Source organism: Dendrobates tinctorius, unplaced genomic scaffold, assembly GCF_039654945.1.
Source record: "Dendrobates tinctorius isolate UK_male_01 unplaced genomic scaffold, ASM3965494v1 ptg000147l, whole genome shotgun sequence".
Classification (NCBI taxonomy): Eukaryota; Metazoa; Chordata; class Amphibia; order Anura; family Dendrobatidae; genus Dendrobates; species Dendrobates tinctorius.
The window spans coordinates 14635779-14660076 of NW_027361814.1; the positions used below are offsets into that span (position 1 = coordinate 14635779).

The 24298-nt window shown below is 49.1% G+C and overlaps 1 protein-coding gene across 2 annotated transcripts in view; it reads right to left on the bottom strand.

Moving 5' to 3' along the window:
* LOC141049744 (alpha-2-macroglobulin-like) overlaps positions 1-24298 on the bottom strand; it is a 262253-nt gene that overhangs the window by 128232 nt on the left and 109723 nt on the right. For both annotated transcript variants that reach the window (XM_073546471.1, XM_073546470.1), the window contains exon 9: positions 631-745. In XM_073546471.1, the coding sequence (XP_073402572.1) occupies positions 631-745 (115 nt within the window). The remainder of the gene's footprint in view (positions 1-630; positions 746-24298) is intronic.

The following is a 24298-nucleotide window of genomic DNA, read 5'->3' on the forward strand; positions in this document are numbered from 1 at the left end:
CCTCAACATTCAGTAGTGAGCACTGTGTGGGTCTTTGTCTCTCTACAGGAAGTAGGAATGGGAATTTGTCTCTCTACAGGAAGTGGGGAGTGGGGCTTTGCCTCTCTTGAGGTAGTGGGTGTGGGTCTTTTTCTCTCTGTTCCTATTCTCCAGTCTGTAACACTAGATAGAGGCATAACACATAGGCAGACTTTCAGTTCAGGGCAGGACAGATATTGGACAATGATAGGAGCAATGTATTGTGGAAGGTGATGGAAAGTAAATTTCAGCTCCTGGCAAAATGCTGATTATGAGGAACTGACCACCAAAACAGATTTTACTACATGTTAAAAAACATGAGATTCAGGACAGCCCCTGGACATATTACACTGGTATGTGTATGATAAACTATTTTAACTTTTTGTGTGAGAACTTGCATTTGATGAAATGATGGGCCCTTTAAGATACCCAGGCCCAGGTATGACTGCTTTGTCTGCACCCTCTTAAAGTTCAACTAAACTGCATTCACTGATTACATAAAATCATACTATCCATCAATGTCATGAAACAAATAACATAAAATAGCATAGTCTGTTTGCAATTTAATAACATATTAGGAAGCATCAAACAGTCTAGATTAATAAGACTTACCAGTCCCTTCCTCTGTAACGGAAGCAGCACCTTTCAGTTCTTTTTTCAAACCAGTTTCATTGATCTTAAACAATTCGGAATTGACAACAATCGTATGGCAACCAGATTTGTCCAACTGCATAGAATAAAAAAACTCAGATACTCAGATTCAATATCAATTCAATTAATGTAAAAAGACCATACAGAAATATTTGAACAATGCAATGGCACCAGCTATGTATACGGCTCTCATTGTTCTTGTTGATTACTTGGTATTCAATAAGAATTTGGTAAAGACTTCTCACAATATAGACAATTATTGCTTATCTACATATTATTTCTCAGACCTCCACTTCTCAATAATAAGGGACCTTGGCTTCCTTTCCAATGTTTATTTAATAACAGCCACGAGGTCCCTATTCAGGCTGAGAATGAATGGGCAAGGTGGCATTGCATGTACATCGTTCGCCATTCAAGTCTGTAGGCGATATACTTAACCAAGCTAGTAAACATTTCAGATACTTACGAAGAAATTGTCTGCCAGACCAGCTGCATCTCCTCATGAAGAACCAGATTTCACGAAATATAATGATTTAAACAATGTCAGGTTCATCACCAATGCCAGCTGGAAACAAATATGGGTCTATTGGCTTCAACAATAAAAATAGGGTGCCTGAATGAGGCAACTCTTAAGAAATAACACCAACATCATTGCAGGTATTCTACACCAGATAAGAGTGTATTGAAGACATATAAAGCCAGAGCATCATATATTTAACACATCTGTTCATTGCAGCCCTTCAATCCACTACTTGGAGAACTTCTTAAATGAAAAAAAAAAACATATGCTTGCTTCCTGTTCTGACACTTGGTCTCCAGGGGCTGACATAGCAATGTTATGTCACCATTGGGCCACTGTTCTCCTACTAGTTAGAGTAGACAAGTGGAAGAACTATTTTGAATAAGCTTAGCAGCCAATGGTGCCTGTTGGTTGGATACAGGGCTCATATGGCAGAACAATGCCTCTGGGGACGCATCCTTGTCCAGCATGTAAGTATATTGTTTTTTTATTTTTGCAAGGGGGACTATTTAACTTAAAATGGGGCTGTCCAGATAGTGGACAACCCTTTCAGAGTAAATTATAAAAAGCATCCCAATTCCTTATTTCATGTGCACCTTCTAAGACCCTAAGCAGGTATCTAATTACCCTCTATTCCATGACTACTTGTTATAACATGACTTTATACATCTTGTTTATTGTTTTCTTCCTTAGGATTTGTTCCATATGGGATCACATACAGGGTTGTTTTTTCAGTCCCAGTTAAGGCCGGTTTCACACGTTCGTTTATTTCTGGTATCGGAAAAACCGGTACCGGAGATATCTGTGTCCCTGTGTCCATGTGTGTAATACTTGTGGCACACATGTGGCAACCATGTGCCACCCATGTGTCAATATCACACGAACAGCCAGCAGGGAAGAAGCGCTACAGTAAACGCAGTTCCCTGCTGGCGATCGGAGTGAGCAGGGGAGAATGATGAGAGTTATATTAAAGTCAGAACGATGACAGCAGATGGGGGCTTTTGGGACTATTACTCCCATCAACCTACACCTGCTGCTGCTAAGAACAGTGACAGCAGGAGCGGATGATGGGGGTATTCCTCACCCGCCGCCTGCGCTATAATTAAATAAAGGCATGAATAACCCGGCGTGGGTTCCCCCTATTTTCTGTAACCAGCCTGGCAAAACTCACAGCTGGGGACGGCAACCCTCAGCTGTCAGCTTCAGCAAGGTTGGTTATCAAGAATAGAGGGGTCCCCATGCTGTTTTTTAAAATTATTTAAATAAATCATTTTAAAAAACGGTGTGCAATTATAATCTTTGGGACTGTGGCACTATCTTTTGGTTTCCCACTTTTTAATGTTTATGTTTTTTTTCTTTTCTGTATTGTCGAAGACTGATAAAATTTCTATTTTCTCATAGGTTTTTTGTGTATATTTTGGTTCTTGTGTACCATTTTTTTATATGATTACACATCTTTTATTCTTGTCTAGTTTTTGCTGTCTCTTCATCTGTTTTTTATTTATGCCCTTTTCTTCTTTTGACTTGCACTTTTCTAAAAGAAAATCTATTAAATACATGTTCATTTGTTTTCTGATTTTTTTTTCTTTAAATTTGTCATTGTGGGTATGGTTTGGATTTTCCCAATGTTTTTTGTTGATTCATCATTTGTAACTTTCTAAAAAGTTGCAAAATTTTGATGCAAATGTTCTCCAATCCATTCCTGGAGTCATTTTAGGTATGCCAACATTTTGATGCAAAATTTTGAGACATTTTAGCGGAACGTGTGACTTTTTACTAGTGATGAGCGACTTTGCCTTTTTTTGGGTCGAGTCGGGCTTCGCGAAACCCGACTTTCGCAAAAGTCGGGTCGAACGAAATCGGCCGACTATAGGGAAAAGCCGGGGGTCCGACTGAAACACGAAACCCAATGTAAGTCAATGGGGAAGAAAAGTCGGCAGTGAGAAGAGGACAGGAAACACACTTACAGTGCCCAATTGAATGCCAAAAGCATAAATTCTTATTCCTGAAGCTTGTCACCTTTTATTTACTTCATAATACTAGTTACGCATAGAAAAATGGGGGTTATTTGACTAAAGTTGTGGGGGGTAGGGCTGGCTCCAGGTTTTCATGTGCCCTGGGCCAAAGAGCGCCCCTTTAACACATACCACAACTCATGATGCTCCGATACGGCAGAGAAATAGTGGTATACTACAATGAAAAATACTTCACTTTTTACATCTCATGACTAGTGTTGAGCATTCCGATACCGCAAGTATCGGGTATCGGCCGATATTAGCGGTATCGGAATTCCGATACTTAGTTCCGATACTTTTGTCATATCGGATTCCGGAATCGGAATCGGAATAGGAAGTTCCCATCATGCTATGAGCCTGCTTGCTTTGATTAAGCCAATGGGAATCCTCCGAAGTGTGGGCACATCCTGTTAGGCATGTAGGCATGTTAACTATTGGCATGGCTGTGATTGGCTGCCGAAATGATGTCATGATGCACTATAAAAGCCACCGCAGCCGCCATTTCTGGTCACTCTGCTGTGAATTCAGTTAGGGACAGGCTGCTGTAGAAGACTGTGAGGGACAGTTAGAAATAGCGATTCCACCAAACATCTAGTGCTTTACCCAGGCTACATAAACCACCACTGTAGCCTTCTTTGTCCTAGCAGCAGTGTTCACAGCTGTCTGCAAGGGCTGTGTGAGTGCAGCTCACGCTGTGGAGTGGGTCCTGCAGCCACGTCAGGCTGTAGGCCACCCAGTGTGATCACTGCTGCCTCATACATCTTTTATTTTTTGAGCTGCATTTTTTACATAATTTCAATCTAGTGTGCTTCCATCCGTATCCATATACGTTGGTTGCAAACACTAGTAGTAGACAGCGGAGCCTTTCTGCAGCCTTTCAGTGCTAGTGTCCACTTTGCTGCACTGTTCACGGCTGTCTGAGAGGTCTCTGACTGTGTGTGAGTGCAGCTCACGCTGAGTAGTGTGTCCTGCAGCTACGTCTGGCTGTAGGACGCTCAGCGTGCGTCAGTGCCTCACACATATTTTTATTTGAGTGCAGCTCATTTTTTCTTCTATTAGTGTGCATCCATCCGTCTCCATCTACGGTGGTTGCAAACACTATAAAGGAGTACACAGCGGAGCCTTTCTGCAGCCTGTCAGTGCCAGTGCCCACTTAGCTGCACTGTTGACGGCTGTCTGAGAGGCCTCTGACTGTGTGTGAGTGCAGCTCACGCTGAGTAGAGTGTCCTGCAGCTACGTCTGATTGTAGGACGCTCAACGTGCGTCACTGCCTCACACATATTTGTCTTTGAGTGCAGCTCATTTTTTCTTCTCCTATTAGTGTGCATCCATCCGTATCCATCAACATTGGTTGGTTGCAAACACTATATAGGAGTAGATAGAGGAGCCTTTTTTTCTGGCTTGTGCCCTGCCGGCGCAGCCAGATTAGTATTACCCAATTTTTTTGGAGCCTCATCTTTTGCATTGTAGGTTACCTGCCTGCATTGTAATAGCTCCAAAAAGTTGGTGATACTATCAGTTTCAATTCTTTGTTCACATACTTTGAGTTTGTTTCCAACAAAGAAACCACAAAAAAAGTTCACCAAACACTACATTTTGAACTTGTGTAGGCCACATCAGCTCCTATTAAAGTCTAGTCCACACACACACACACTTCATAAAATTAGTGTTTCTTGTACCTGTAACCAGCTGTTCAGGAATAAGCACACTAAGGCCCCCCTTTGTACTTTTTTGCCTATCTTAAGCAGTCTTGCAAGATGAAGAAGGCAGGGAGTAAGGCGCGTGGGCGTGGGCGTGGGCGTGGAGTTTCAGCAGGGAGAGGACGTGGGGATTCTGCAGGGAGAGGACGTGGGGATTCTACAGGTAGAGGACGTGGGGATTCTGGGCCTGCTGCGGGCACCAGTGGATCAGCATCCCCCAGTTTTAGCAGGCAACAGTCCTTTATGCGCAGCTTTGTAGGACCTCAACGTACCCCACTGCTGCGGGAGGAACAAATTGAAGCCGTTGTCGGATGGATGGCAGCTAACGCATCGACTTCAATTACTTCCGCATCCTCTCAGGGTCAGAGCACCGAAGAGCAACCATCTGTCTCTTCACCACCTGCCAAAGTGCCCAGGCAGTCAGAGAGACATGGACAGGAGCCATCACAGTCTCTACTTCTGTTCTCGGAATCTGTTGGCTTGGAAAGAGGGGGCCAGCCAAGCAGCATTCCTGAATGTGAAGAAGAGGGAGTATGCAGTGATGCGCAACTTCTTTGTCCCTCTGAATCTGAAGAGGCGAGTGGGCCAGTGCCTATGGTCAGCACACCTCAGTACGCATCAGATGATGACGAGACTCAGTTGCCACTTTCTGGTGCGTACGGTGCTGGCGAGACAACCCCGGAGAAGCAGCTGTTTGAAGAGGGGAGGGAAGATGATGAGGTCCTTGACCCATCATGGCGTGAGCAACAGGAAGGTGGTGGGAGCAGCTCGGAGGAAGAGATTCCCCTACCGGCCAAAACAGGAGGCAGAGGGAGGGGGAAGACTTGGTTGCCTGTACCCTCCACTTCGGCACCCGTTAGGAGCATTCCTCCTTCCAAAGGCAAACCGGGCGCTCACAAGAGTTGCAGTGCGTGGTCCTTTTTTGACACAGTTGCAGATGACATTTGCTTTGTCAAATGCAAGCTGTGTCATCAGAGAGTCAAAAGAGGGAGAAATGTCAGCAACCTCAATACCACAAATATGTGGAAACATGTGCGCACCAAGCACGAGTTGGAGTTGCAGAGACACCCTGAAGACGTAGGCCAACGTACAGCACCACCTACCACCTCTTCAGTTCGTGTTAGGCCCTCTTCCTCCAGCTCACACACTGCTGGTTCGGCTTCCTCACAGGATCGCCAAGGAAGAACCTCTGCCACTGTTGTCCGGAGACCCTGTCAGATTACACCCATAGCAGCACGTTCCCATCCATCACAGCCATCGGTAGCACAGGCATGGGATAAAAGGCGCCCTTACTCGGCAAACCATCCCCGAGCACAGTCTCTGAATGCTGGCATTGCCAAACTTCTGGCAGTTGAAATGCTGTCATTCAGGCTGGTGGACACTGACACCTTCCGGGACTTAATGGCATTGGCAGTCCCCCAATACAACGTGCCCAGCCGCTTTTATTTCAGCAGGCGAGCCGTCCCTGCCCTGCAGAAACATGTTGAGGGCAAAATAAAACATGCGCTACTAAACGCCGTTAGTAGCAAGGTCCACCTGACCACCGATGCGTGGACCAGTAACCATGGACAGGGACGATACCTTTCCCTCACTGCCCACTGGGTCAATGTTGTGGAGCCGGGTACGGATCTGGAGAGTGGCGCTGTACGTGTTCTTCCAACGCCACGGATTGCAGGACTCCAGTCTGTACACATAGACTCCTCCTCCTACTCAAGTTCCTCAGAAACAGCAGAGCAGGAGCCTGTTACGACCGATATGAGCACAGCCGTGGCCAAACGTCAACAGGCTGTACTCAAATTAATTTCTTTGGGGAATCGAAGCCACACAGCGCAGGAGCTCTGGAATGCTATCAAGCTGGAGAGCGATGTGTGGTTTGGGCCAGCGAATCTCCAGCCGGGCTTGGTAGTGTGTGACAATGGCCGAAATCTGGTGGCAGCTCTTGGCCTAGGCAACCTCACACACATCCCATGTCTGGCACATGTTCTTAACTTGGTCGTGCATAGCTTTCTGAGGGACTATCCGGATCTTGCTGCACTGTTGCACAAGGTCCGCATAGAGTGCGCTCACTTGCGACGTTCCAGCACGGCAAGATCGCGCCTCGCTGCTCTGCAGCGACGATTTGGCCTTCCGGAACATCGCATCATATGTGACCTACCCACCCGGTGGAATTCAACGTTACATATGTTGGAGCGGTTGTGTGAGCAGCAGGCAGCAGTCATGGAGTACCAGCTGCATCAGGCGCAAACAAGTCGCACTGTGCGCCGTTCACATTTCAGCACCATTGAGTGGGCCTCTATGAAGGACATCTGCCTCGTTTTGCGTGCCTTCGATGAATCCACGCGGATGGCGAGTGCAGATGATGCACTAGTCAGCATGACTGTCCCCCTTATCTGCCTGCTTCAACAAACACTGCAAGCACTAAGGGATGAGGTTTCAGAAGAGGTGGAGGATGAGGAGTCCCAAATGCCATCTGCTTCTGGACAGTCTGCGCTACGTGTTTCCTCACAAAGGCCTAGGCAGGGGACACTTTGTGAGGAGGATGAGGAGGAGTCGATGGAGGAGGAAGACATCTCTCCAGAGGAGGGAGGTACACAAACCTCTACTCAGTATGTACAGCGAGGGTGGGGTGATGCAGAGCAGGCCGAGGTCATGCCTCAAACAGGGGACAGCGGTTCTTTGGCAGTTGGGAGTCTGCAGCACATGGTTGATTTCATGCTGCAGTGCCTGAGAAACGACCGCCGCATCGCCCACATTCTCGTCTCGGCTGATTATTGGGTGTACACCCTCCTAGATCCTCGCTACCGGGACAGCGTACAAAGGCTCATACCAACGTTGAACCGGGAGCGTAAAATGCGGGAGTACGAAGAGTCACTGGTGCAGTCCATAATGTTTTCCATTCCACCCGACAGCATTGTTGCTAGTGCTTTACAAAGCAGCTCTGTGCGTCGAGGCAGTGGAGGAAACTCTGCACAAAGAGGGAGCAGAGGCAGCGCCGCAGCACAAGGCAAGACCACTATGGCCCAAATGTGGCAAAGTTTTGTGTGTCCACCACAATTGTCTACACCATCAGTGACGCCTCGAGTCAGCAGGAGGCAACGCTTCCGTCAGATGGTGTCAGACTACATGTCTTGCCCTGTCGCTGTACTCCCAGATGGCTCTTCCCCCTTCAAGTTTTGGGTCTCTAAGCTGGATACATGGCCAGAGCTTAGCCAGTATGCATTGGAGGTGCTGGCTTGCCCTGCTGCCAGTGTATTATCGGAACGTGTCTTTAGTGCCGCAGGTGGTGTACTAACAGACCGTCGCACGCGACTATCTTCCGATAATGTTGACCGGCTGACTTTTCTGAAAATGAACAAGGCCTGGATCTCCAAAGACTTTGCCATTCCTCTTACAGACTAAATTAGTGGTTGGCAACTGTATCCAGGTCTGCTGGTGTGTTCATTTTTCTACCACCTGAACTATAATCCCTTTGCTTCAACACAGCCAGTTGTCGCTCAGATGTGTCGTCTGCACAGAGAAACACACTAGCTCCTGTGTTAGTGGGGTTCAGTAATGCCAGCTGATCCCCTGCTGTGTGGACGGCAAAGTCACCAGCTCCATCAACATTCAAACCACTACTGATTTTTAACCGTGCCCAACTTAGGTCTCTGGCTCCACTGTCTCTACTATTTCCCCTGACCTCCAACCCCGCCATCTACATCTCTGAAGTGGCGTCAGCACAATCTAAACTTGTTCCTGTGTTCCTGTGGCTCAGTCCCATCAGTTTATCCCCTGATGTGTGTCCGGCAAGGTCTCCTGCTCTGTCCACATTCCCATAACCAGTAGTGGGAATGAGGACAGAGCTGGCGAACTTGCCGGACAAACATCAGGGGATCAACTGACGGGACTGAGCACCAGTAACACAGGAACAAGTGTAGATTGTGCTGATGCCACTTCAGAGATGTAGCTGGCGGGGTTGGAGGCCAGGGTAAATAGTAGAGACAGTGGAGCCAGAGGCCTAAGTGGAGCATGGTTAGAATCAGTAGTAGTCCACAACCTCCATAAAAACCGCTGCCCATTGGCCTCTGCATGCGGCATGCGTAATCCTGGGCTCCAACAGCTTCAGTTGGTGTTCAGAAGTGTCGTCTCCACAGAGCCAAACACATTCGTTAGAGTGTTAGTGGGGTTGAGCACTGCCAGCTGTTCCCCTGCTGTGGAGATGGCAAGTCTCCTGCTGCCTTCACCTGCCAAAATCCAGTAGGCCACAGCCTGCTCCTCGCCTAATCCTGGGCTCCAACAGCGTCAGTTGGTGTTCAGAAGTGTCGTCTCCACAGAGCCAAACACATTCGTTAGAGTGTTAGTGGGGTTCAGCACTGCCAGCTGTTCCCCTGCTGTGGAGATGGCAAGTCTCCTGCTGCCTTCACCTGCCAAAATCCAGTAGGCCCCAGCCTGCTCCTCGCCTAATCCTGGGCTCCAACAGCGTCAGTTAGTGTTCAGAAGTGTCGTCTCCACAGAGCCAAACACCTTCGTTAGAGTGTTAGTGGGGTTCAGCACTGCCAGCTGTTCCCCTGCTGTGGAGATGGCAAGTCTCCTGCTGCCTTCACCTGCCAAAATCCAGTAGGCCCCAGCCTGCTCCTCGCCTAATCCTGGGCTCCAACAGCGTCAGTTGGTGTTCAGAAGTGTCGTCTCCACAGAGCCAAACACCTTCGTTAGAGTGTTAGTGGGGTTCAGCACTGCCAGCTGTTCCCCTGCTGTGGAGATGGCAAGTCTCCTGCTGCCTTCACCTGCCAAAATCCAGTAGGCCACAGCCTGCTCCTCGCCTAATCCTGGGCTCCAACAGCGTCAGTTGGTGTTCAGAAGTGTCGTCTCCACAGAGCCAAACACCTTCGTTAGAGTGTTAGTGGGGTTCAGCACTGCCAGCTGTTCCCCTGCTGTGGAGATGGCAAGTCTCCTGCTGCCTTCACCTGCCAAAATCCAGTAGGCCACAGCCTGCTCCTCGCCTAATCCTGGGCTCCAACAGCGTCAGTTGGTGTTCAGAAGTGTCGTCTCCACAGAGCCAAACACCTTCGTTAGAGTGTTAGTGGGGTTCAGCACTGCCAGCTGTTCCCCTGCTGTGGAGATGGCAAGTCTCCTGCTGCCTTCACCTGCCAAAATCCAGTAGGCCCCAGCCTGCTCCTCGCCTAATCCTGGGCTCCAACAGCGTCAGTTGGTGTTCAGAAGTGTCGTCTCCACAGAGCCAAACACCTTCGTTAGAGTGTTAGTGGGGTTCAGCACTGCCAGCTGTTCCCCTGCTGTGGAGATGGCAAGTCTCCTGCTGCCTTCACCTGCCAAAATCCAGTAGGCCCCAGCCTGCTCCTCGCCTAATCCTGGGCTCCAACAGCATCAGTTGGTGTTCAGAAGTGTCGTCTCCACAGAGCCAAACACCTTCGTTAGAGTGTTAGTGGGGTTCAGCACTGCCAGCTGTTCCCCTGCTGTGGAGATGGCAAGTCTCCTGCTGCCTTCACCTGCCAAAATCCAGTAGGCCCCAGCCTGCTCCTCGCCTAATCCTGGGCTCCAACAGCGTCAGTTGGTGTTCAGAAGTGTCGTCTCCACAGAGCCAAACACATTCGTTAGAGTGTTAGTGGGGTTCAGCACTGCCAGCTGTTCCCCTGCTGTGGAGATGGCAAGTCTCCTGCTGCCTTCACCTGCCAAAATCCAGTAGGCCCCAGCCTGCTCCTCGCCTAATCCTGGGCTCCAACAGCGTCAGTTGGTGTTCAGAAGTGTCGTCTCCACAGAGCCAAACACATTCGTTAGAGTGTTAGTGGGGTTCAGCACTGCCAGCTGTTCCCCTGCTGTGGAGATGGCAAGTCTCCTGCTGCCTTCACCTGCCAAAATCCAGTAGGCCCCAGCCTGCTCCTCGCCTAATCCTGGGCTCCAACAGCGTCAGTTGGTGTTCAGAAGTGTCGTCTCCACAGAGCCAAACACCTTCGTTAGAGTGTTAGTGGGGTTCAGCACTGCCAGCTGTTCCCCTGCTGTGGAGATGGCAAGTCTCCTGCTGCCTTCACCTGCCAAAATCCAGTAGGCCACAGCCTGCTCCTCGCCTAATCCTGGGCTCCAACAGCGTCAGTTGGTGTTCAGAAGTGTCGTCTCCACAGAGCCAAACACATTCGTTCAAGTGTTAGTGGGGTTCATCATTGCCAGCTGATCCCCTGCTGTGGAGATGGCAGTCTCTCCTGCTGTCTCCGCATTACAAAGACAGTAGGCCTCTGCCTACACCCTCCTATTTCCTGGGCTTCAACACAGCCAGTTGTAGTTCGGAAGTGCCGTCCACACGGAAACAGATACTTGCTCCCGTGTCTCAGTGGGGTTCAGTAATGTCAGCTGATCCCCTGCTGTGTGGATGGCAGTCTCTTCTGCTGTCACCTCATTCAAAATACAGTAGGCCTCTGCCTATACCCTCCTATTTCCTGGGCTTCAACACAGCCAGTTGTAGTTCGGAAGTGCCGTCCACACGGAAAGAGATACTTGCTCCCGTGTCTCAGTGGGGTTCAGTAACGTCAGCTGATCCCCTGCTGTGTGGATGGCAGTCTCTCCTGCTGTCACCTCATTCAAAATACAGTAGGCCTCTGCCTACACCCTCCTATTTCCTGGGCTTCAACACAGCCAGTTGTAGTTCGGAAGTGCCGTCCACACGGAAAGAGATACTTGCTCCCGTGTCTCAGTGGGGTTCAGTAACGTCAGCTGATCCCCTGCTGTGTGGATGGCAGTCTCTCCTGCTGTAAACTCATTCAAAATACAGTAGGCCTCTGCCTACACCCTCCTATTTCCTGGGCTTCAACACAGCCAGTTGTAGTTCGGAAGTGCCGTCCACACGGAAAGAGATACTTGCTCCCGTGTCTCAGTGGGGTTCAGTAACGTCAGCTGATCCCCTGCTGTGTGGATGGCAGTCTCTCCTGCTGTAAACTCATTCAAAATACAGTAGGCCTCTGCCTACACCCTCCTATTTCCTGGGCTTCAACACAGCCAGTTGTAGTTCGGAAGTGCCGTCCACACGGAAAGAGATACTTGCTCCCGTGTCTCAGTGGGGTTCAGTAATGTCAGCTGATCCCCTGCTGTGTGGATGGCAGTCTCTCCTGCTGTCACCTCATTCAAAATACAGTAGGCCTCTGCCTACACCCTCCTATTTCCTGGGCTTCAACACAGCCAGTTGTAGTTCGGAAGTGCCGTCCACACGGAAAGAGATACTTGCTCCCGTGTCTCAGTGGGGTTCAGTAATGTCAGCTGATCCCCTGCTGTGTGGATGGCAGTCTCTCCTGCTGTCACCTCATTCAAAATACAGTAGGCCTCTGCCTACACCCTCCTATTTCCTGGGCTTCAACACAGCCAGTTGTAGTTCGGAAGTGCCGTCCACACGGAAAGAGATACTTGCTCCCGTGTCTCAGTGGGGTTCAGTAATGTCAGCTGATCCCCTGCTGTGTGGATGGCAAAGTCTCCTGCTGCCTACACAGTCGTACCACTACTGATTTTTAACCGTGCTCCAATTAGGCCTGTGGCTCCACTGTCTCTCGTATTTCCCCTGTCCTCCAACCCTGCCAGTTACAGCTCCGAAGTGGCGTCTGCACAATCCACACTTGTTCCTGTGTTACAGGTGTTCAGTCCGGTCAGTTAATCCCCTGATGTGTGTCCGGCAATGTCGCCTGCTCTGTCCACATTCCCATTATGGGAATGTGGACAGAGCAGGCGACATTGCCGGACACACATCAGGGGATTAACTGACCGGACTGAACACCTGTAACACAGGAACAAGTGTGGATTGTGCAGACGCCACTTCGGAGCTGTAACTGGCGGGGTTGGAGGACAGGGGAAATACGAAAATCAGTGAAGCCACAGGCCTAAGTGGAGCTTGGTTCAAATTAGTAGTCTACAACCGATCTTAAAATTTCTTCAATGCAGCCTCAGCCTGCTCCGTGCTTGTCCCTGGGCTTCAACACAGCCAGTTGTTGCTCGGAAGTGCCGTCTTCACAGAGTAAAACACTAGCTCCTGTGTTTGTGGGGTTCAGTAACGTCAGCTGTTCCCCTGCTGTTTTGATGGCAATCTGTCCTGCTGCCTCCCAATTGACAGCACATCAGGCCTCAGCCTGCTAAGTGCTTGTCCTGGGCTCCAACATCGCCAGTTGCTGCTCATAACTGACTTTGGCACGGGTACTCCCTCCTGCCCAGCTTGGTTCCAGCCCTGCCTGCTGTTTCCGGGAAGTGTCAATGTCAGTTTGCCACCCCAAGTTGCCATGTCGTGTTGCGGTTGGGTTAGCCGAGGCTAGGGTGCCAGCAGTTTAGGTGCTTCCTATGTGGACTGCGGGTTCTGGTAAGAAAGGTTTGTTCCATAGTGCCAGTAGGACAAGCACCCCCTGTAGGACTGTGTGATTCGGTAACTGCGGCCAGCTTGCGGCATGCCAACTTTGCTTTTCAGGGGTAACTTCTGATACCCCTCCGGGTTCCAGCACCGTCAGCTGGTTCTCATCAGAGCCTTTGGCCTAGGTGCCTCCATCTCGGTATCCGAGTTCCGGCAACGTCTGCTGGTCCTTGGTAGTGCTTTGTAGCACAGGTACCTCCTGCTTAGTAACCGGGTTCCAGCACCGTCAGCTGGTCCTCGGTTGTGCCATTGGCTCTTATTCCTTCTGCTGCCCCTCCGGGTGCCAGCACTGTCAGCTTGTCCTCGCTATTTCCATTTGCTCTTGCAGCTTATGCTACCCCTCCTGGTTCCAGCACCGTCAGCTGGTTCTCGTCAGAGCCTTTGGCCTAGGTGCCTCCATCTCGGTATCCGAGTTCCGGCAACGTCTGCTGGTCCTTGGTAGTGCTTTGTAGCACAGGTACCTCCTGCTTAGTAACCGGGTTCCAGCACCGTCAGCTGGTCCTCGGTTGTGCCATTGGCTCTTATTCCTTCTGCTGCCCCTCCGGGTGCCAGCACTGTCAGCTGGTCCTCGCTATTTCCATTTGCTCTTGCAGCTTATGCTACCCCTCCGGGTTCCAGCACCGTCAGCTGGTTCTCGTCAGAGCCTTTGGCCTAGGTGCCTCCATCTCGGTATCCGAGTTCCGGCAACGTCTGCTGGTCCTTGGTAGTGCTTTGTAGCACAGGTACCTCCTGCTTAGTAACCGGGTTCCAGCACCGTCAGCTGGTCCTCGGTAGTGCCATTGGCTCTTGTTCCTTCTGCTGCCCCTCCGGGTGCCAGTACCGTCAGCTGGTTCAAGAGGACAAAGAACAGGAAGACAACCACCAAGATGCAGAACAACAAGAGAGAGAAGACAAAGAAGCATAAAAAAAACAAAGCAGAAGAACATTAAGCATAAGACTAATACTCTGAGCAAATGATATTATCTTATTTATAAGCAGAAGAAGACTAAGCAGTGTATGGGGGTGAGTCCGTTCCTCCTCGTGGTGCCCCTGGAAAAGGCCTGCTGCTGCAGGCCAAACTGAACGCGGACAAATCCTGTTGTAAATCTTTTGTGACAGGCAGAACGGAAGGTGTAAACTTCTAACTTTTCTAGATAACAACTACAGGAATGCCTGACACAAACAAGAATATGATGAAGAAGAATAGGAAGAAGATGAAGAAGCTGAATATGTAGAATAATAATTGTTGAATAAGAAGAATATGAAGAATGTAAGAAAAGGAAGAAGAAGAAGAAGAAGAAGAATGTAAAAAAAGGAAGTAGAAGAAGAAGAAGAAGAATGTAAAAAAAGGAAGTAGAAGAAGAAGAAGAAGAAAGAAGAAGAAGACATACATGTCTGGCAAAATATAAATGAGGCTAACATAGTCAATATCTTTGTAACTCCTAACATCTTTAAAAAAAAAGTTTAATTCCTGCTATTCCATTTGATTGGGCTAAACCTCTATGGCTTTAATGTCTCCTCCACCTCCCACAATACATTCTACATTATTCTTAGTTGTTTTTCTTCATGTAGAATTAACCTACAAGGAAAGAAAGGGTTTTTTTTAATTCCGATATTTTGGCCCCATTGACTTGCATTGGTTCCCGGTATCGGAATCGGCGATACCGATACTTTTTTTTAAGATCGGCCGATCCATTCCGATCCAATATTTTCAAGTATCGGCTGGTATCGCTCAACTCTACTCATGACTGATATCCATTTAAAATTCTCCAATAGCTCCAAAAACGGACAGTATATTACTCTTTATAGTATTATGGCCACCGCATAGTGCGCTATACAGAGTAATGAGGCCCATCTATTTCTCCATACAGAATCATTGGTCCCATATAATGTTTGAAACAGTATATGATGAGCTCCACATAATGCAACAGTATATGTTGGTCCCCATGGATGAAGCTCCACTGTCTTATGGGCCCAAATAATGCTCCATACACAATGGGCCCCATTTCTAATGTTCTAGTGTATAATGGGCCCTATAAATGCTGCTCCAGTGTCTGATGTCCACCTTTGGAATGTTCCAGTGTATGGTGGGCCCCATCTATCATTCTCCAGAGTATAGTGCTCCCCAAAAATTGCTGTCCCAACATTGAAAACAATGAAATAAGTCTCCTCGCTATGGAATCCCTGTACTGGTCTGGACTCCTCGTCGTCCCCATCTTCCATCCCACTGCACTTGGCTGTTTAGGCAGAGGGCGTACAGACGTGATGTCATTGCGCTCTCTGATCAGAATATCAGTGTCAGGAAACGCGGAAGACGTCATGGCGGTGGAGCAGGGAGAGGTAAGTATTTCAACCTTGCAAGTGCTGTGATCCTGAGCAAGCAGGGGGGGCCCACTCGTTGGCAACGGCACTGGCACAGGGCCCCTGATAGTACGGTGGTGTGTCTGACGGCGGGTGGGCCCAACCTGCACTTTCATCCACAGCTTCCTCTTTGTAACCGTGTAAGGTGGAACAGTATATGGGAAGGGTAACCTGAGTTTCATCAGGGTAAGATTCAGGCTGTGTAGAGTGCGAGGGGAATGTAGTGGTCTGGGTCAATGTACCAGCAGAATTATCGAGCAGGGGCTGGGCATCAGTGCACTTGTGGCGCGCCCAGGAGTATGGTCGCCACAGTGGCATTACCTTCCTCCTTGGGAGTGTGATGTCATGCTTGGGAGCAACGAAGGATCTCTCTAGCAGGTTAACTGATTGGGCGGCGTTATTCCCACGAGTCACGACCCTCCAAACAGCGTCCATGAAGGCAAAATTTTTGTTTGACGTGGGCAGTATGGTTGCAAAGCTGAACCGTAAAGGAATGTCCAGAAGGGGACCACCAGGAGTGGAGCTTGCGGAGTAACTGGACTCAACACGGGCAACCTCAACCATCCAGCAAGATGCACACATCGCAAGCTTAATTCCGTTAATGAACGAGACTCCGTCATGCCCCCGCGGTCCGCGTCCAGCTTACTAGAGGGACACGCAAGGCTCTGGCACGCGAGATTGGCCAATAACTGGTGTGACAAGGCCTTACATGTCCGTGGCTGCATGCGCGTTACACTGAAAGGGCCAGCGTGTTTCGCTTACAGGTGCAGATAACCCGCTGAACACCGTTAGTGATGGGGATCTGGGATTACAATTATTACCCGCGAACGATGATTTCCCAGTAAGTGCAGGTCAACCGCAGTTCCGGAATTAGGCCTAACCGTCATTCCTGAAAAAATGAAAAACTTATGTGTGCAAACCACAGGTGCTGTAGCTTGCTTAACAGCTCGCCAGCCGTTCTCAGGCCCAGTATGGATTACACGTGATTGCACAAAGGTGAGAAAGGGTACCGTATCACCGGATAACATGTATGGATAGCATAGTTTACACATTAAAAATATATGTCTATAGATCAGGAGGCAGGCTCAGACGGTGTCAGGCCCAGTATGGATTTGACAGCCCAGACTACACAGCGGAGGAGCAGGGAGAGGTAAAGATTGCAAATGCTGGGGCCCTGCCCAAGCAAGGGGGGCCCACTCGTGGGCGTCGGTACTGGCACTGGGCCCCTCATAGTACGACGGTGTGTCTGACAGTGGGTGTGCACCACCACCATCAGAGACACTTGATTGCACTATGAGGGACCCTGTGCCAGTGCCCACGCCCAAGAGTCAGCCTACCCACCTGTCCAGGGCAACGGCACTCGCACAGTTGCGTGCGCTAGGTGGTAAACCCGAACATGGTGGGGGAGGCAGCCCAGTTAGGGAGGTTTACAAAGTGGCATATGTTGATGTTGGACATTCAGCTGATGCAAAAGGCGAAATTGGTCAAGTCCCAGGAAGAGGAGGACCAAAGCAAGCCATTTTTCTGTCAACCTATGTGTCATCAGGGGAAGGTGGGACAAAATCCTTGGAAACCCATGCATGGTTCATTTTAATGAAGGTTAGATCATCCACATTTTGGGTGGACAGACGGGTCCTTTTTTCTGTCAGGATTGATCCAGCAGCACTGAAGACTCTTTCCGATAGCACACTTGCAGCTGGGCAAGCAAACTCCTGTAAGGCCTCTTTCACACATCAGGTTTTCGCCGTCAGGCGCGATCCGGCGCTTTTGACAGAAACCGGATCCGGCGAAATGCAATGCCGGATCCGGTTTCCCCCCCCATTGACTTGCATTAGAGCCGGATCGAGCCGGATGGCTATGCGTTTCATCCGATTTTCGCCGGATCCGGCAATGTGACGCGATCCGGCGTCTGGAAAAAACGGCTACTGTAACGTTTTTTGTCTCCGGCGAAAAAGCCGGACACGCCGGATTCGGCGTGTCCGGCTTTTTCATACAATGAAAGCCTATGAGCGCCGCAATGCGCCTGATCCGGCGATAGCCGGATCCGGTGGCCGGATCCGGTTTTTTGGTCTGAGCATGCTCAGTAGCTCTGCCCACAAGACATATATAAAAGCAAGACAGTGGGACCCTCAGCCACACCCAACATGCCACCCAAGCCAAGAACCAGGAGCAGGAGAAGGCAGGAGACCACTGCAGCACCATCAGCACCACCACCACCCCAAATGGAGCAGCAAATGGAACATGCTGAGGAGGGGAGTCCAGCAGCAGATGAGAGACGGTAATTATCAAATCCCCCATTCCTCCAAACTAGGGCTATGGAATATCAAGATATTCATTGGCCCTTTCTTTCTCTTTATTAAACAGCCGCCCAATAAATGCAGCAGCAGCAGCAGCAATGGCAGCAGCAGGAACACCACCCACAGCCATGGAGTCTGGCCATCAGGAAGACAGCACATCTTCTTCTGGGAGCCCTCCCTCGCATCGTCAGCGTTTGACGGTAAGTTTTTATTTCCAAAATCCATCATCTCTGTAATATATGTCTATTCATTGCCTTTTATTTCAAAACAGGAATCACAAGATGAAGAGGAGCTCCCAGAAGAAGAAGGAAGGGGTGGACAGACACTTGGAGTGGGCTCACAATTGGTAAGTTTTTTGCATCAAACGCAGAAACACAACATCACAATACACACAACACATAGAAAACAATGTTCTGCAGACCACACACAGCAAACAAATGCCTACATCCAAAGACATAACATTTTTTGTTTTCTTCTCTAGTCTTCCCAATCTGGTGCTCGGCCAAGAGGTCCTCGCAGTGCCTCCCAGGGTCGTCGGCGACAGCAACGCGGCGGTCACCAGCGTGTAAGTATAAATATTTTTGCTTTGTTTTTTTGCACTTTTTATTTCATTTCTTTTGTGGAGGCTAATTATGTTATTTTTGTCTTTTTCTTTAACAGCCTTCACAGCATGCTCCCGACTCTGACGGTGAGGATGGAGGAATCGATGTGGACCACCTCATCGATCTCGTCAGAGAAAGGGAGCCGCTCTGGAATATGGCTGACCGCCGCCACGCTGACCTTATCGTTACCCGACGACTCTGGGAGGAAATCTGTTCGCTCCTTGTGGACTGCTGGGAGGACCTCGAAGCTTGGGCCCAGATTAAAGAGCGTAAGTATATACAGTACCGGTTGCTTGATTTAAACCAGTGTTTCCCGAACTCCAGTCCTCGTGGTCCCCACGGATCATGTGTTCAGGATTTCTATTTACTTTGGAAATCCTGAAAACATGACCCCTGGGGACCATGAGGACTGGAGTTTGTGAAACACTGATGTTGTATACTAACCACTTTGTCCTTTCTCGTTTCAGGGGAGAGAATTGTGAAGCGGTGGCGGTCTGTGAGGGATCGTTTCAAGAAGGAGTTCAATAAAGAGATGCGGGCCCCGAGTGGATCTGGAGGACGCAGGAGCAAGTACAAGTACGCACGAGCCTTGTCGTTCCTCCGGGAAACAATGCTCACCAGAAGGTAAATATTACACACCACATGTGACAAAAAAATGTTTAGATGTAACTTTTTTTTTTCAGCCAGGGCCATACCATGTCACTATTTTAATTGTTTTTTTTTCTCTTTATTCCACAGCACGGTGAGCAGCACTCGGGAGCCTGCACGATTGGACCCTTCTGAGGCGATCCCTGAGGAGACCGGCACCGAGGGACACTTCGACCGCCCCGGTACATCTGCACCTTCCCAGCCTTCCCACACATTCGACCCATCTGTCCCATCCACCAGCACAGGAGCATCGTGGCCGCCTACATTACATGAAGCTGCTGGTGAGGAGATCGCTTTCCCTTTACCCCACCCTTCTGCCCCTGCCACCTCTAGTACACCTGCGGGTACTGGGCAGCAGCGGCATAGGGGTCAGGAAAAGAGTTATGCGCCAGAGTTCTTGCATCTGAATGCATCTTTCCAGAACTGTCTAAAAGTCTTGTCAGAGCAAATCTCCGCAGGCTTTCAGCAGATCAACTCCAGCATTCTGGAGGTGAAGACACTTCTGCAAACCATGCATTCAGAAGCAAGATCTTCGCCAAACCACACCTTTTTCAGGTCTGTTGTGGAGCGCATGGAAACGCTATCTCCTACCCAGCAGATGCATGTAATGCATTCGTGCCATGGTGCTCTACAGCAGGTTACGTCCCAACCTCCACCTCCCACCACTGTAGTTCCTCCACCTGCACCCCCTCCAGCCACTTTCCATCCTCCCCCTCCTATTACATCTGCACCCCCTCCAGCCACTTTCCATCCTCCCCCTCCTATTACATACCAGCAACCTCCCCAGTACCAGCAACCTCCCCAGTACCAGCAACCTCCCCAGTACCATACATCTCCCCACTTCCAGCAACCTGCCCCATACCAAACTCCTTCCCCGTACCAAACTCCTTCCCCATACAACTTTCCATCAACATCATCTGCTCCTACAGTCCCTGCCCAACCCTCCACTCCACCGCCCACCACCTCTTCTGCCTCCCACATGTCCACCCATTCTGTAGCTTTTTCTACACCATCACCTCTAACTGTTCCTTCCCCACCACGATCCCAGTCCTCTCTCCACACTCCCATTGTCGAAGTGTCCCGCAGCCCCTCCAGCAGTATTTCCACCCCACACTACACAGATTTATGATGTGTTTTGTAATAAAAATGCCCAGTTGGTTTCAAACCTTTATTAAAAAAGTTTTTTTAACTTTAAAAACAGTTTACAAAAAAAAAATATTTTAAATAAAAGTTAAATTATTGTTTACACTGGTTGTCTGTCATTTCTTTCTGAGGCGAAATATGTTTAAAAAAAAGGTTAAATACAGGGTATTTAAAAGGTAAAAAGGTATTCAAAACCAGGTATATAACTGTGGGTAAATTTTAGCTTTTTGCCACAGTTGTGTTCCTGGTTGTGTTTGAAGCAAAGTATTTCACCTAAAAAGTTGTGTTTATTGTTGGTGATTTCCTAACAATGTACACAACTTTTGTTAAAAGGTGAAATACTTTGCATAAAACACAACCAGGTACACACCTGTGGCCTAAAGCTAAAAATAGAGACCATGACAAGATAGCCAACTTTGGTTGGCAAAGGTATATACTGTTGGTACAGAAGGTACACAAGTTTGGTTAGGGCACAAATCTTTCACACTCTGTCATCCTGCCAGTGTACTCTGCCTTGAGGTGACATAAAGTATTGTGCAAAATTGTCCCTCATTACTGAAACCGTCACAGAACTTCTAGTGGTAATGTCATGGTAATCTTGCAAGGTGGTTTCTTCAGAGGTGTCCTCAATGGAAATGGGTTCCTTGCAGATAACAAAATTGTGGAGTACCACGCAAGCTTTGATCACCTCGTCAACAGTTTCTGTCTTGAGGTTGATCGCAGTCAATAGTACCCGCCATTTGGCTGTCAGAATACCAAAGGTACATTCAACCATTCTTCTTGCTCTTGTGAGGCGGTAATTAAAAATGCGTTTTGTTCTTGTCAATCCTCTGCTAGAGTACGGTTTCAAAAGGTGTTCTGACAGCTGGAAGGCTTCATCCCCTACACAGACAAATGGCATAGGTGGACCAGATGTTTGCGGCAGCGGTCTAGGTGGTGGGAAATGGAAGGTGTTTCCATACAGTTTACGCCCCATGGCAGACAGTTTGAAAACTTGAGAGTCATTGGAGCGGCCATAGGCCCCAATATCAACAGCAATAAATTTGTATTCCGCGTCAGCGATGGCCATGAGGACAATTGAAAAATATTTCTTGTAATTGAAATATTCCGATCCCGATCCGGCTGGCTTTACAATGCGGATATGTTTCCCGTCCACAGCGCCCAAGCAGTTGGGAAACTGACATATCTGTTGAAACTTGTCAGCAATTTCAATCCACCTCTCTGTTGTGGGCTCTGGTAAAAACTCTTCAGCTAAGGAGTCCCACAGTGCACGGCATGTGTACTTCACTATTCCAGATATGGTGGAAATCCCGAGTCTGTACTGGAAATGCAGTGACGAAAGGGATTCTCCAGTTGCAAGAAATCTGTGGGGAATTAAAAAACAATAAATTAGTTTTAAATCACAGCATTACATACCAAAACTCAGCTATAACACTTGGAGATACAAACTACCACCAACAAGATTGCAGTGAAAGTGTGCTCTGATGCGATCACATCCAATAAATGTGGCTTACCTTAAAGTCACCATCAGACGCTCTGCGGGTGAAAAAGAGAAGCGGCAATAGGTGTCCGCTTTTCTTATGAGGTGTGCAATGCGCTCCACCAAGTAATCAAAATTCTCCATTTTCATCCAAACATATCCAAAAAATTTATCCGGGTTTCGTCGAAGGTCCATGCAGAGTGTAGAATAGACCCCACGCGTCATTCTCTTGGCTGTGATGGGGTGGATCCACAAACGTCGTCTACAATGCCTGATGCGCTGCTGTCTCGCTCTCTCCTTCTACAGAACAATCACCCTCAAACGATTCGCCTCCGCTATAAAATCCGCCAAATTCTTCAAAATATTTCCAATGACAACATCCATCTTCGCCAGTAACTTGCTCTTCTCTCCAACCTGCACTTTCTCCTCTACAGCCTGTCAAAGAAGGGCTGTAGGAACACGCTATATATAGTTTTCCAGTAGCCAATCCCGTTCGGAAGGCAACAAGGGTCAATTTTAAAAACCGGATCCGGCGTAATCCGTCGAAAAACGGATAGAAAAACGGATGAACCGGATGAGACGGATCCGGTTTTGTCTGTCAAGAACAAGACGGATCCGGCAGAAAACCGGATCTGGCACATCAGGTTTTACAAATCATTTGCCGGATCCGGCGTTCCGGCACGACGCCGGATCGCGCCTGACGCCGAAAACCTGATGTGTGAAAGTAGCCTAACGCATATTGTGCCAATTCAGGCCAGGTGTCCAGTTTAGCGGCCCAATAGTCGAAGGGGAATGACCTGTGAGGGAGAACATCGACCTGGGAGGAAAAGTAGTTTGTAACCATAGTTGACAAGTGCTGTCTCCTGTCACTTTCCATCGATGCAGTATTACCAGTTGTTTGAGTGGGACTTGAAAAATCAGTCCACAACATGGTCATGAAACCCCTTTCTCCAACGCCACTTCTGATGTGTGCACCACGAACACCTCTTCCAAGCTGCCCCCGGCCCCTACGGCTCGTGTAAGAACCATCACCGCTGCTGTGTGCTGGGAATGCCTCAACCAACCTGTTTACCAGAGTTGCTTGTTTGTTAGCCAATATTAGGCCAAGGTTCTCCTGTGGCATGATGTTTTGGAATTTGCCTTTATAGCGTGGATCCAGGATGCTGGCCAACCAGTAGTCGTCATCGTTCATCATTTTGGCAATGCAGGGGTCCCTTTTTAGGATCTGCAAGGCATAATCTGACATGTGGGCCAATGTTCCCGGTGTCAATGATGCAGTGCGACTGATGGGTGGAGGAGCACTTTCTGGCAAATCCACATCCCTCCAGTCACGCACAAACCCTGTACCAGACCTTGCCACGCCAATATTTTCTCTGGACACACGAGAAGCATCCTCCTACCCTAAATAATCATCCCCATCATCACCCTCCCCCTCCTCTTCCTCTTCTTCCTCCACCTCATCCAGGAGAGGTCCCGGAGCAGATAATGGCTGACTGTCAGCAAGGATTCCCTCCTCCTCTTCCTCCTTGTCATCGTTGGCTGCAGACACCTGCTCCTTAATGTGCGTCAAAGATTGCATGAGCAGACGCATAAGTGGGATGCTCATGCTTATGATGGCGTCGTCTGCGCTTAACAGCCGTGTGCATTCCTCAAAACACTGAAGGACTTTACAGAGGTCTTTCAGCTTTGACCATTGCACACCGGTCAACTCCATGTCTGGCCTCAAAGTGCCTGTCCGGGTATCCTCCCACAAATGCATTACGGCCTGCCTCTGTTCGCACAGCCGCTCAACCATGTGCAGGGTGGAGTTTCACCTTGTTCTAACGTCGATAAGGAGCCGGTGCATTGGAAGGTGTAGCAATCGCTGCAGCTTCTGCATACGACTGGAGTGTACGGGCGAACGGCGGATGTGCGAGCACAGTTTTCGAACCTTCTGGAGCAGGCTTGCTAACTCCGGATAATTATTGAGGAAGCACTGCACCACCAGGTTCAAGGTGTGAGCCAAGCAAGGTATGTGTCTGAGTTTTGAAAGGGCTATGGCAGCCACAAAATTACGGCCGTTATCACTAACTACCTTGCCTGCCTCAAGATGTACACTGCCCAGCCATGACTCAGTTTGTTGCTGAAAGTAGTCGGCCAGTACCTCCGCGGTGTGTCTGTTGCCCAAACACATTATCTTCAACACAGCCTGCTGATGCTTTCCACTAGCTGATCGATAGGGGGACACCTTGTGTGCAACACTGGCAGCTGCGGATGGAGTGCTGCTGCGACTGCGCTCTGGGGATGAGCTTTCGCTTCTGGAGGAGTAGGAGGAGGAGGGTCGAACGCCTACAGCCAACTGTTTCCTATACCGTGGGCTAGGCAGCATTGTTCCACCACCGCTGTTCCCTGTGGACCCTGCATCCACCACATTAACCCAGTGCGCAGTGATGGACACGTAACGGCCCTGGCCATGTCTACTGGACCATGCATCAGTTGTGAGGTGCACCTTTCCACTCACTGATTGCTTGAGTGCA